The sequence below is a fragment of the Chamaea fasciata genome, unplaced genomic scaffold (genome assembly GCF_029207755.1).
Source record: "Chamaea fasciata isolate MVZ Bird 193981 ecotype frontalis unplaced genomic scaffold, bChaFas1.0.hap1 SCAF_23, whole genome shotgun sequence".
NCBI classification, from domain to species: Eukaryota; Metazoa; Chordata; class Aves; order Passeriformes; family Sylviidae; genus Chamaea; species Chamaea fasciata.
In genome coordinates, this window is record NW_027094108.1 from 6,903,810 (window position 1) to 6,916,717 (window position 12,908).

General features: G+C 59.0%; 1 protein-coding gene across 2 annotated transcripts; it reads left to right on the forward strand.

The window, feature by feature from the left end:
- The first annotated feature begins 1,184 nt into the window (after nucleotides 1–1,184).
- On the forward strand, nucleotides 1,185–10,435 carry MFAP2 (microfibril associated protein 2). Of its 2 annotated transcripts, none has more exons than XM_066203045.1 (9): nucleotides 1,185–1,294; nucleotides 5,168–5,254; nucleotides 7,375–7,461; nucleotides 7,970–7,996; nucleotides 8,070–8,156; nucleotides 9,527–9,568; nucleotides 9,724–9,811; nucleotides 9,911–9,984; nucleotides 10,205–10,435. In XM_066203045.1, exons 2-9 carry the CDS (start codon nucleotides 5,218–5,220, stop codon nucleotides 10,306–10,308), a joined length of 546 nt encoding a protein of 181 aa, XP_066059142.1. In that variant the 5' UTR covers nucleotides 1,185–1,294; nucleotides 5,168–5,217; the 3' UTR covers nucleotides 10,309–10,435. The 2 variants fall into 2 exon arrangements, with proteins under 2 accessions (XP_066059142.1, XP_066059143.1); XM_066203046.1 differs by having other exon boundaries at nucleotides 1,185–1,283.
- The last annotated feature ends 2,473 nt before the right edge of the window (nucleotides 10,436–12,908 follow it).

Genomic DNA, 12,908 nt, shown 5'->3' on the forward strand with positions numbered 1-12,908 from the left:
AGGTTTCCTGAAGGGCCGGCCAAGGCTGCGGTTATTAACCCCGGCTCCCCGAGCCTGCAGAAACCCTCCACACAACCCACAACCCGCGCAGGGCTTCGCCCGTTCTTTGAGCATTTCAAAGCAGAAGCACCCGGGAGCCGCTCCCCCACGGAATTCCCGCACGCTCCGGGGTGGAAACTGAGGTGGTTTGGGGTGTTTTGGGTGGTTTTATCCGTCCTTCAGCCTGGAAAACAGAGGAGAGGAGGTGGGAGCACCTTCCAGCCCCATCGGCCTCTCATCCTGCTCTGAAAATCCTTTTTTCTCCCTGGGTTTTGCAGCTCTCAGAGCCCGTCCTGGTGCTCAGCCCTCGGCACAATCGGGCGTGGGCTGCTCGGAATCCAATCCCCCGGGAGAAAATCTCCTCTGCTCATCCCCATTCCCGTCTCCAGAGTCCTCATCCCTCCATCCCAGCGCCCTCCCTTCGCTCCTTTCCTGGGTTTTTCCCCCAAACCTGCAGGATTCACCCCGCAGCTCTGACTCTGTCTGTGCCGAGCTCGGGCGGTCCTGGGATCATCCCGATCCCGCCGGGATCGGCCGTAACACTCCGGGAACGGGGCAAGGGGCCCCAGGCCGGCAGCGGGGGCTGCAGAGCCTCCGGCAGCCCCGGCCTGGGTGGGAAAAGCGGGATTTGGGGGATTTGGGTCCTTTTCCTGCTCCATCCCGGGATAAATCCCCCGCGGGGCCGCAGCATCCTCGCTGCTGGGGGGTGGGATCGGAATCCACCCTTGGATCGGGAGGGGTGCTGCCATCCCAGGATCCCAGATTTTGGGGGTGCAGCGATGTTTTTCCACCAGCTGACGAGGTGACAGCAAAACGCCCTGAGCTGCTCCTTCCGTCCCTCCCTGCAGCCCCACAAACCCCGGCCCGCTCGGCGCGGGATCCTCCCCCCTGCTCGCTTTTCCATGGATTTAAAACTCATCTCACCGGGAAAAATCCCCCGAAACAACACCACGGTCCGGGCGCGGCGGCCCTGGCAGCGCTGCGTTCTCGCGGGGGAGTATTTGTGGTTCTTTGTGGGTTTTCCCGGTTTTCCCCGTCCCGGGCAGCGCGGGAGGAGGAAGGGGCCGGCTCAGGTGTGGCTTTAGGACCCAGCGGATTCCCCGTGCTGGAGGTAGGAGGTTTTTTTGGGTTGGTTTTTTTTTTTTTTTTTGGTTTTTTTTTTTTTTTACTCTCATTTCAAGAGTTTTGGGAAAGCAGAAAGAGGAGACCGAGGCGGTGGGCGAGGGCAGAGCCGGCACTCACTGGTAAGGACCAGGTGAGGGAAACCCCCCCCCCCCCCAATTCCCAGGAATTCCGGGGAGCCCCCCCAGCAGCAAAGGGGGCTGAGCCCCCATTTTGGGAGCTCTGTGAAATCACCTTAAAAACTTCAACAGCTGAGAGCTTGGAAAAGTTGTTTTCAACTTTTTAACCTCACGAAGCCAAACTCCCTCGATTTTTGGGGTGCTGAAGGAACGGCAGCCCGGGGGGGGGAGGGGAGGGGGCCCTCTTTGAGGTCTGACAGTTGGAGATTTTTAAGCACTTCCAAAAAGTCTAAAAATACCCCAAAGCCTGGAGGAAGCCGTGGGTTTGTTGGTTGGGGTTTTTTTTTCTTTTCCATCCTGAAGAGAGATTGTTGAAAAGGGATTTTTTTATTATTTATTCCGATTTATTTTGGGGGATGGGCCCCTGAGGAAAAGGTGATGTGTGAAAACGAGGATGGGGGCATCGAGTTCTTTACCTCTGGTCGGGGGCCAAAATAATTGGAATCCTTCAATATTCCCTTTGTTCTCTCATTCTCTGGCAAGGGGAGAGCTAAGGGGAAAAAAAAAAAAAAAAAAGGGAAAATGGGAAAAAAAAAAAGCTGGGGGAGGGGGGAAAGGCTGGGGGAAGGTGGGGTTTAGCAGAATGAAAGGGACTGTGGTGTTCTTTCTCCGGGGTTGATTGTTCCCAGATGTGCAGTTGCAAAAACATCTGGCTCGCTCGGAGCCGCCGGACCCCTGCACGGAGGGAGCGGAGCCTGGGGAAGGGAAGGGGGAACAGCGGGGCCCTCCCGGCGGGGAGCGGCCGGAGCGGGGGAGGACGGGGGGACGAGGCTGGAGGCGGCTTCATCCCCTCCTCGGGGGCCTCGGGTGAAGGGGGGACATGGTGGGGACGCCGCGGGGACGTTGGTGTCGCTCTGGGCTCTCTGTCGGCAGCAGCCGCTGGCGTCGCCGTCGGGGCAGACGTGACCCGGCTGTCCCCGTCCCATGGCCAAACCCTGCGAGCTCCGGCCAAGACTTGGGGGAAATTCAGGGAACTGGAGCGCGGGAGAAGCTGTGCCGGCTGGAAACGGGGCTGGCAGGGAGGGCACGGTGTGAGGAGCCGTGTCCTTGGGAAGGCGGGAGGACAGCGGGCAATGGCTCCAGAGGTGGTGTCCATCTGTCCATCCATCCCTCCATCACTCCGTCTGTCCATTCATCCATCCCTTCATCCCTCCCTCCATCCCTCCATCCATCCATCCATCCATCCATCCCTCCATCCATCCATCCATCCATCCATCCATCCCTCCATCCATCCATCCCTCCATCCCTCCATCCCTCCATCCATCCATCCATCCATCCCTCCATCCATCCATCCATCCCTCCATCCATCCATCCCTCCATCCTTCCATCCATCCATCCCTCCATCCATCCCTCCATCCATCCATCCCTCCATCCATCCATCCATCCATCCATCCATCCCTCCATCCATCCCTCCATCCATCCATCCATCCCTCCATCCATCCATCCCTCCATCCATCCATCCATCCATCCATCCATCCATGCATCCCTCCATCCATCCATCCATCCATCCATCCCTCCATCCATCCATCCCTCCATCCATCCCTCCATCCCTCCATCCATCCATCCCTCCATCCATCCCTCCATCCATCCATCCCTCCATCCATCCATCCATCCATCCATCCATCCCTCCATCCATCCATCCATCCATCCATCCCTCCATCCATCCATCCCTCCATCCTTCCATCCATCCATCCTTCCATCCATCCATCCCTCCATCCATCCCTCCATCCCTCCATCCATCCATCCCTCCATCCATCCATCCCTCCATCCATCCATCCATCCATCCCTCCATCCCTCCATCCATCCATCCCTCCATCCATCCCTCCATCCATCCATCCCTCCATCCATCCATCCATCCATCCATCCATCCATCCCTCCATCCATCCATCCATCCCTCCATCCATCCATCCCTCCATCCTTCCATCCATCCATCCCTCCATCCATCCCTCCATCCCTCCATCCATCCATCCCTCCATCCATCCATCCCTCCCTCCCTCCCTGCTGGGATCTGGGTGCTGAATCCGGATGATTCGGATCCGCAGGATGCCGGCACAGGCATCCCATGGGATGCCAGCACATGCAGAACCAGCAGAGCTCGCCATGGGCGCCCCCAGCCCCTCTGGGCCCCCCTTGGCCAGGCTCAGGTGCTGTCCTGGATCCAAGGTCTGCCAGCTGGGCAAGCCTCCGGAGGCGCCGCTGATCCCGCTCATCCCCCGATCCCTTCTCCCCCGGGACACTTCCAGCCCGGCTCAGCCCGTGTCCGTGTCACTCCCAGGCCGCGGGAGCAGACAGGCCCTGTCCCACCGGGGGACAGCCGGGGCTGGGCGTGGTGACCCCAGCCCAGGCAGGGACCGGCTCCACGGGGCCCCGCTGCTGGGGAGGGTCAGCCTGGGTGCCACACTCTGGTTTGGGGCAGGACAAGGTCCCTGGAAGGCGCCTCAGGTGACCTGGGTGATGAAAATTTAACTGGTGATGGAGCAGGATGGGATCCCTGGAGGATCCCACACTCCGGAGCTGGAGCGGGATGGAATCCCTGGAGGATCCCACACTCTGGAGCGGGTGCAGGATGGGATCCCTGGAGGATCCCACACTCTGGAGCGGGTGCGGGATGGGATCCCTGGAGGATCCCACACTCTGGAGCTGGAGCGGGATGGGATCCCTGGAGGATCCCACACTCTGGAGCTGGAGCGGGATGGGATCCCTGGAGGATCCCACACTCTGGAGCGGGTGAGAGATGGGATCCCTGGAGGATCCCACACTCTGGAGCTGGTGCGGGATGGGATCCCTGGAGGATCCCACACTCTGGAGCTGGTGCGGGATGGGATCCCTGGAGGATCCCACACCCCAGAGCTGCTGCGGCCGGTCCCAGTGACCTTTCCGGAGTGTTGCGGGGCTGGAGCCGCATTCCCCCGGGGTCTGGGCCGGGAAGCTCTCCTGGAACGGGAGGAGACGAGAGCCCGAGGAGCTCTTCCCCCTCGTGCCTCAGTTTCCCCGCTCCGGCAGCAGAGGCGGGAGAGCCCAGGGAGGATCTCCCCATCCAAGCGCCGGGAACGCCGGCGGGATTCATCCTCGAACTCCTTCTCCTGGATTTCAGAGGAGGTTTTTTGGGAGAGTTTCTCCTTTTCCCCCCGATTTTCCCCCTGGAGCTGCCTGGGGGTGGGGGGAAGGGCGGCCGGCATTCCTGCCAGGCTCTCGGCCTTGGCCCCGTCCCGCCGGGAACAGCAGGCTTGGAAAACACCGGGAAGCCGCGAGAGCCCGAGGCCGCCAAACCCCACGGGATTGTCGGCAAAATCTGGGGCTCTCTCCTCAAATCCCCACGCTCCTTTGGATTTAGGGGACGCCCGACCCCCCGAAGAATTCCTTTCCCAAGGAATTGGAAACCTCGGGAAAGAAACCCCAAAGTTCCGCTCCGGGGAGTCCGGCCCTCTCCTCCCGCATCCCGGGAGTGATCCCGGATCTCAGGAGTGATCCCGATCCGCCAGGAATGATCCCGGGAGTGATCCCAAGATCCCGAGAGTGGTCCTGACATCCGGGAGTGATCCTGACACCTCGGGAGGATCCCGACATCTCGGGAATGATCCCGGGAGTGCTCCTGCATCCCGGCGTTACTCCTCCCTGCTCTGCCCACGGGATATTCCAGGGCTTGGTCCTTGCAAATCCCCTGGGAGCGGGCGGGAAGGCTTTTTTGGGGGAAATTCCTTGATTTCTGAGGATTTGGAGGGGGAAGGCATTTTCGGGGGCCGCTCCCGGGGGTATCTCGGGGCCGCCTGTGGGCGCAGTGTCCCTGTGCGTCGCCTCCCTCTGAATTCCCTCTGTTCCACACCCAGACCCGTCCGGCTGCATCCCGGCCGTGCTCCCGCCCCGTCATTCCAGCAGGATGAGAGCCACGGAGCTCCTGGTGCTGTGTCTGCCAGGTGAGTGTCCCCGACACCGCCGAACCCCCCGTTCGGATCGTCTAAATCCGCACTTCCCAGCTCCGTTTTTACCGACTTGCTTCATTGTTAAACCCCAAGACACATCCGGAGGGTCCAAACTCTCATTTCCAGGGTCCAAACCCCAGTTCTAGAGCCAAAAACATGTTTTACGGTGCCCCCAAGCCTCCTTTTTACATCCCAGAACTTCATTTTTATGTTCCAAACCCTAATTCTTAGGTCCCAAACCCTCATTTTAAGGTCCCCAGACCTCATTTCGATGTCCCTAAACCTAAGTTTTGGGTCCCAGATCTTCATTTTTGAGGCGCAAAGCTCTGATTCTGTGGTCAAAAACCTCATGTTTTGATGGTACCAACCCTCATTTCTGAGTCCCAAATGCCCTTTTTGATGTCTAAGAGTTCATCTTAATGACAAAAACATCGTTTTTAAGACCCAAAGTTCAGTTTTCGAAGTCCAAAGCCTCCGATTTAGAGGCCAAAGTTTTGTTTGTAGACCCAAATACTCGATTTTTTGGCCCAAAGCCTCATTTTTACCTTCCAGAGTTTCCTTTCGGGGATCAGAGCCTCCAAAAATCCATTTTTAGGGTGGAAAGGGTTCGTTTTTGTTACCAAAGCATCATCTGAGGGATGATCAAGAGGTGGCCACAACTCCCAGTGATTTTTAGGTGGCTGCACCTTCACTCATCCCCTGTTATTCCCCAAAATTCCCCCAGAATCCCACCTCGGGGTCTTTAGGCTGGGAACAGCCCTGCGCTGGGGCCACCAAGAGAATCCCTCGCACCGCGGGGACACGGAGGTGGCGCAAAACCGGGACAAAATCCAGGAAAATGAGGTTTATACCCCCCGGGGGCTGGCAGAGCCGGGATGGAAACGAGCAGGGAGGGGACGGAGCTGGAGCCAGGAAAAGTTTGGGTGAAACCGGCTCCGAACAAAGGCTGGAGGACACATGGAAAACATTACGGGGGTGAGGGAGGGGGGGCAGGAGCCTCAGACCCCACGCCGGCAGTATTCCCGGCCCAGGGACGCTCCTGTCTCGGGGACACGCCGGGACTGAGCGTGTCCTGGGAATTCTGAGCCCTTCAACTCTTCCGTGCCGGATTTGGAGCTCTTTTCCCCTCTGGATCCACAGCAGGATGAGCTCCGAGGGGGTACAGGGGCTTCGAGCATCCCGGGGATCAGCAGGGCTGTGGCGGCCAGGATCCTCTGGGATCACCTCTGGGATCACCTCTGGGGGGATCACCTTTGGGGTCACCCCTGGGGTCACCTGGATGCTGCAGGAACCCCAGGCTGGGGCCGATCTGCATCCCTGAGCATCCCAAATCCTTCTGCTGTCCTGGGGCCACATAGCCCAGAGGACAGAGGGGTGGGACTGGGGATGGTGGGAGCAGGGAATCCTGGATCCCAGGGTTGGGATGTCCATGGCAATCCCAAATCCTGGGTTTGGGGTGTTCGTGGGAATCCCAAATCCTGGGTTTGGGGTGTTCGTGGGAATCCCAAATCCTGGGTTTGGGGTGTGTGTGGGAATCCTGAATCCCGGATTTGAGGTGTGTGTGGAAATGCCGAATCCTGGGTTTGGGATGTCCGTGGGAATCCTGGATCCCAGGGTCGGGATGTCCATGGGAATCCTGGATCCCAGGGTCGGGATGTCCATGGGAATCCTGGATCCGGAGTTGGGGTGTGTGTGGGGATCCCGGATCCCGGGGTTGGGATGTGTATGGGGATCCCGGATCCCGGGGTTGGGATGTGTGTGGGGATCCCGGATCCCGGGGTTGGGGTGTGTGTGGGGATCCCGGATCCCGGGTTTGGGGTGTGTGTGGGGATCCCGGATCCCGGGTTTGGGGTGTGTGTGGGGATCCCGGATCCCGGGTTTGGGGTGTGTATGGGGATCCCGGATCCCGGGGTTGGGGTGTGTGTGGGGATCCCGGATCCCGGGGTTGGGGTATGTGTGGGGACCCCGGATCCCGGGGTTGGCGTGTGTGTGGGGATCCCGGATCCCGGGTTTGAGGTGTGTGTGGGGATCCCGGATCCCGGGCTGGGGCGTGTGTGGGGATCCCGGATCCCAGGTTTGGGGTGATCCCGCTGATCCCTCCCCGTGTCCCGCAGTGCTCCTGGTGCAGGGACAGTACAGCAGGTTCGAGGGCATCACCTACCCCGAGCCGGTCCAGTATTCCCAGTACGACCAGCAGGCAGGTGAGAGCTGCGACGGTCCCCGTCCCCTCCTCTCCGCGCCTTCTCTCCCTGGGCAGGCACCCTCCGCCCTGAGCCCTCCTTTTGGTCCATTCCGCTTCACTCCATCCTTTCCTCCAGCCCCTGGACTTCCCGACCTTCCCATTTCCTCCCTCAGCTCTTTACAATTCCTTATTAAACCTTTATCCAATCATCTATTAAACCCTTATCCAATTCCTTATTAAAATTTGATCCAATTCTTTATTAAACCTTTATCCAATTCTCTATTAAAATTTGATCCAATTCTTTATTAAACCTTTCACTATTTATTAAAACTTTATCCAATGATTTTTTTGAACCTTTATTCATCCCAAATCCCCACCTGGTGGGAAGTGGCCCAGGCCCATCCCTGGAGTGGCTGGAGGGAGTTTGCCCAACCCACCGCAGAATTTCAGGAATCTCATTTCCCGGCCCGCACGGGATGAGTTTTCTCCCTGAACCCATCCTCAGCCCGTTTCTGTTTTTTCCCCAGAAATTCAGGATTACTACGACTACCACGGTGAGTGTTTCCCATGGAATGCTGGGGGGGATCAGGGTTTTGGGGTGTCCCTGCACGGGCTCTCTCCTCACAGATGTCACCCCCCGAGCCCCGGAGGAGCAGTTCCGGTACCAATCCCAGCAGCAATCCCAGCAGGAAACCGTGCCGGCCCCGACCCCAGGTGGGTGACAGTCCCCGGGGTGGGTGACAGCCCCTGGGGTGGGTGACAGTCCCCGGGGTGGGTGACAGTCCCCGGGGTGGGTGACAGTCCCCGGGGTGGGTGACAATCCCCGGGGTGGGTGACAGTCCCCGGGGTGGGTGACAGCCCCCGGGGTGGGTGACAATCCCTGGGATGGGTGACAATCCCTGGGGTGGGTGACAGCCCCTGGGTTGGGTGACAGTCCCCGGGGTGGGTGACAGCCCCCGGGGTGGGTGACAGCCCCTGGGTTGGGTGACAGTCCCCGGGGTGGGTGACAGCCCCTGGGGTGGGTGACAATCCCTGGGGTGGGTGACAGCCCCCGGGGTGGGTGACAGTCCCCGGGGTGGGTGACAATCCCTGGGATGGGTGACAATCCCTGGGGTGGGTGACAATCCCTGGGGTGGGTGACAGCCCCCGGGGTGGGTGAAAGCCCCCGGGGTGGGTGACAGTCCCCGGGGTGGGTGACAATCCCTGGGGTGGGTGACAGCCCCTGGGGTGGGTGACAGTCCCCGGGGTGGGTGACAGCCCCCGGGGTGGGTGACAGTCCCCGGGGTGGGTGACAATCCCTGGGATGGGTGACAATCCCTGGGGTGGGTGACAGCCCCTGGGGTGGGTGACAGTCCCCGGGGTGGGTGACAGCCCCCGGGGTGGGTGACAATCCCTGGGATGGGTGACAATCCCTGGGGTGGGTGACAGCCCCTGGGGTGGGTGACAGCCCCCGGGGTGGGTGACAATCCCTGGGGTGGGTGACAATCCCTGGGGTGGGTGACAGTCCCCAGGGTGGGTGACAGTCCCCGGGGTGGGTGACAGTCCCCGGGGTGGGTGACAATCCCAGGGCTGGGGGCTCTGTCCCTCCTCCACACCCGCAGCCCAGCTGTGCTCCCCCTGGAGCAGCCGGTGGGTGCCAAGGATGCGCCAGCCCTAAAATCCAGGGAAAGGGCAGGGAGATGCTTCTGCCCCACCCTGAAATCGCCTCCCCTGCCCGCCTGTCCCCGTGTCCCCTTGTCCCCCTGTCCCCATGTCCCCGTGTCCCCGTGTCCCCATGTCCCCGTGTCCCCGTGTCCCCGTGTCCCGGTGTCCCCTTGTCCCCGTGTCCCCGTGTCCCGGTGTCCCCGTGTCCCCTTGTCCCCCTGTCCCCGTGTCCCCGTGTCCCGGTGTCCCCGTGTCCCCGTGTCCCCGTGTCCCCGTGTCCCCGTGTCCCGGTGTCCCCGTGTCCCCGTGTCCCCGTGTCCCCGTGTCCCGGTGTCCCCGTGTCCCCATGTCCCCGTGTCCCCGTGTCCCCGTGTCCCGGTGTCCCCGTGTCCCCGTGTCCCGGTGTCCCCGTGTCCCCGTGTCCCCGTGTCCCCCCTCAGCTGCGGTGCCCGAGACAGAGCCCACGGAGCCGGGTCCGCTCGGTGAGTGCCGATCCCACCCCACGATCCCGGTGCACGGCTCCGCCCGCCCTTTTCCCCGCTGGAGCCGGGCTGTGCTGCCGGGGAGGCGACGATCGGGGCGGGGGGAGGCGCCGGCTGAGGAATTCCCGGGAATTCCCGGTTCCCGCTGTCCGCAGACTGCCGGGAGGAGCAGTACCCCTGCACCCGGCTCTACTCCGTGCACAAGCCCTGCAAGCAGTGCCTGAACGAGATCTGCTTCTACAGGTGCGTGACGGAGGGGCAACATTCCCTGATCCCTCTGGAGATTTTGGGACCCCCTGTGCTTGACATCCCCATCCTTTCTATCCCCCTAAAAAATTCCAGCCTCCGCCGGGTTTACGTCATCAACAAGGAGATCTGCGTCCGCACCGTGTGCGCCCACGAAGAGCTGCTGCGAGGTGAGAGGGGGCACCCCGGAAAACCGGGATCATCCCCAACCAAACCATCCTTTCCCCCGGAATTCTGCGGAGGGAAAATCCCGCTGGACCAAAGCTCCAGTGATCCCCCCGGAGCAGAGCGGGACGGCGCTTTGGGGTGCGGCTAGGGCGGGGGTGGGGTTCCCCGGCTGCTCGCGCGGACTTTTCCCGGTAGCCGGGGATAATCCCTCGCTCCCCGCAGCCGACCTGTGCCGAGACAAGTTCTCCAAGTGCGGGGTGATGGCCACGAGCGGCCTGTGCCAGAGCGTGGGCGCGTCGTGCGCCCGCAGCTGCGGCGGCTGCTGAGCCCCGGGCCCCGCTCCGGGCCCCGCTCCGGACCCGCCCCGCGCCGCTGGAGATCCCGTGCACGAGCGAGCAGCTTCCCGAAATCCCGGAATTCCTCTTCTTTTTGTGCACATAATAATTAAAACGGGGGGGGGGTTTATTATTTTTGTGCCTTTCTCTGTTCTGTGGCGGGGGGGAGCCCCCTCCCTACGCGGAGGATCCCGCAGGGAACGGGAGGGGCCCTGCAGCTCCCGGCTCCTTCCCTTGGGACTATTCCCAAATTTTGGGCTCCCGGCTCCTTCCCTTGGGACTATTCCCAAATTTCGGGCTCCCGGCTCCTTCCCTTGGGACTATTCCCAAATTTTGGGCTCCCGGCTCCTTCCCTTGAGACTATTCCCAAATTTTGGGCTCCCGGCTCCTTCCCTCGGGACTATTCCCAAATTTCGGGCTCCCGGCTCCTTCCCTTGGGACTATTCCCAAATTTTGGGCTCCCGGCTCCTTCCCTTGGGACTATTCCCAAATTTTGGGCCCCCGGCTCCTTCCTTTGGGACTATTCCCAGTTGTGGGGCAGGTTTCTGATGATTTGAACAATCCCCAGCCCTGTGCACGGGGGGTGCGATGGTTTTGGGGCGGGCGGGAGGCCGGTTAGGGGTTTTGGGGTGTAAAATGGTCGATTTTGGGGTGGTCACTGGGGGTCGTGGGGGTTCCGTTTGGGGTGGTTCCTATAGGAAGAAGCGCGGTGTGGCAATGTTTGGGATAAGGTCTGGGTCACTTACAAAGGGGTTTGGGGCCGGCTTTGGGGTGCTGGGTGGGTCTCCGCTGGGGTCTTGGTGTTTAGGATCCCCTATAGAAAGGGTTGTGGGGGTCTGGCAGGGTTTCGGGTCCCCTGTAGCAAGGGGAGGGGTTGGGGTGTGCTGCATGTGGAGGAAGCAGGGTGGGGTGTAGGGGTTGGGGATTTTCTGCAGGTCTTTGTAGGAAAGTGTGCAGGAAAGCTCTCAGGTACAGGGACAGCTCTCGGATATAGGGTGCACCTCTTGTCCATGGTGTACGTCTCATATACAGTGTGGGTGTCCCGTCTATAGGGTGTAGCCCTTCTCTGTGGTGTGCGGCCCCCTTTTATAGGGTATGGCTCTCATAGCAGGGAGTATCTCATCTATAGGGTCTATTTCCCATCTATAATATGTGTCTCCCCTTAATAAGGTGAATTTCCCCTCTATAGGGTGAATTCCCCCTCTATGGGGTGAATCTCTCCTCTATAAGATGAATTCCCCCTCTATAAGGTGAATTCCCCCTCTATAGGGTGAATTCCCCCTCTATAGGGTGAATCTCTCCTCTATGGGGTGAATCTCTCCTCTATAGGGTGAATTTCCCCTCTATAGGGTGAATTTCCCCTCTATAGGGTGAATCTCTCCTCTATAGGGTGAATCTCTCCTCTATAGGGTGAATTTCCCCTCTATAGGGTGAATCTCTCCTCTATAGGGTGAATCTCTCCTCTATAGGGTGAATCTCTCCTCTATAGGGTGAACTTCCCCTCTATAAGGTGAATTCCCCCTTTATAGGGTGAATCTCTCATCTATAGGATGAATTTCCCCTCTATGGGGTGAATTTCCCCTCTATGGGCTGAATTTCCCCTCTATAGGGTGAATTTCCCCTCTATGGGGTGCATTTCCCCTCTGTGGGGTGAATTTCTCATCTATGGGGTGAATTTCCCCTCTATGGGGTGAATTCCCCCTCTATAAGGTGAATTCCCCCTCTATAAGGTGAATTCCCCCTCTATAGGGTGAATTCCCCCTCTATAGGGTGAATCTCTCCTCTATAGGGTGAACTTCCCCTCTATAAGGTGAATTCCCCCTTTATAGGGTGAATCTCTCATCTATAGGGTGAATTTCCCCTCTGTGGGGTGAATTTCTCATCTATGGGGTGAATTTCTCATCTATGGGGTGAATTTCCCCTCTATGGGGTGCATTTCCCCTCTATGGGGTGAATTTCTCATCTATAGGGTGAATTTCCCCTCTATGGGGTGAATTTCTCATCTATGGGGTGAACTTCCCCTCTATAAGGTGAATTCCCCCTTTATAGGGTGAATCTCTCATCTATAGGGTGAATTTCCCCTCTGTGGGGTGAATTTCTCATCTATGGGGTGAATTTTCCCTCTATGGGGTGCATTTCCCCTCTATGGGGTGCATTTCCCCTCTATGGGGTGAATTTCCCCCCTAAGCTTCTCTCTCGTCCCTTTGGTGCAGCTTTATCACCATCATTATTTGCTATTTATTGCGATTCCTTTTCCTTTACTCTTCATCATTATGAATTACGATACTTGGGGTTTGATTGTTGTTTATTTCTATTTATTATTGTTACTTATTATTATTGTTGTTCTATTTCTAATTGTTCTTATTATTCATTATCATTTGGGGACCTAATCCCACCCAGCCCAAATTTGGGCATTCCCAAAATGCCAACTTCTCCCCAAGAAAACCCTCAGAACTCCCAGTTTGGATTTTCCATGTTTATTCCTGCAGCGACTGAGGAGGGTCAGAGTCACCACTTATCTTCCCGTGGTTTTCCCAACCTCGGGCTGCCCCGGAGCACCAGTAAAAAACCCCCAGTCCCCAAAAATTCCA

Coding starts and splice junctions, on each gene's coding strand:
- MFAP2 (XM_066203045.1), top strand. CDS start 5,218: ATGAGAGCCACGGAGCTCCTGGTGCTGTGTCTGCCAG. Junction 7,997..8,069: donor GGATTACTACGACTACCACG/GTGAGTGTTTCC, acceptor CTCTCCTCACAG/ATGTCACCCCCCGAGCCCCG. Junction 8,157..9,526: donor CGTGCCGGCCCCGACCCCAG/GTGGGTGACAGT, acceptor GTCCCCCCTCAG/CTGCGGTGCCCGAGACAGAG.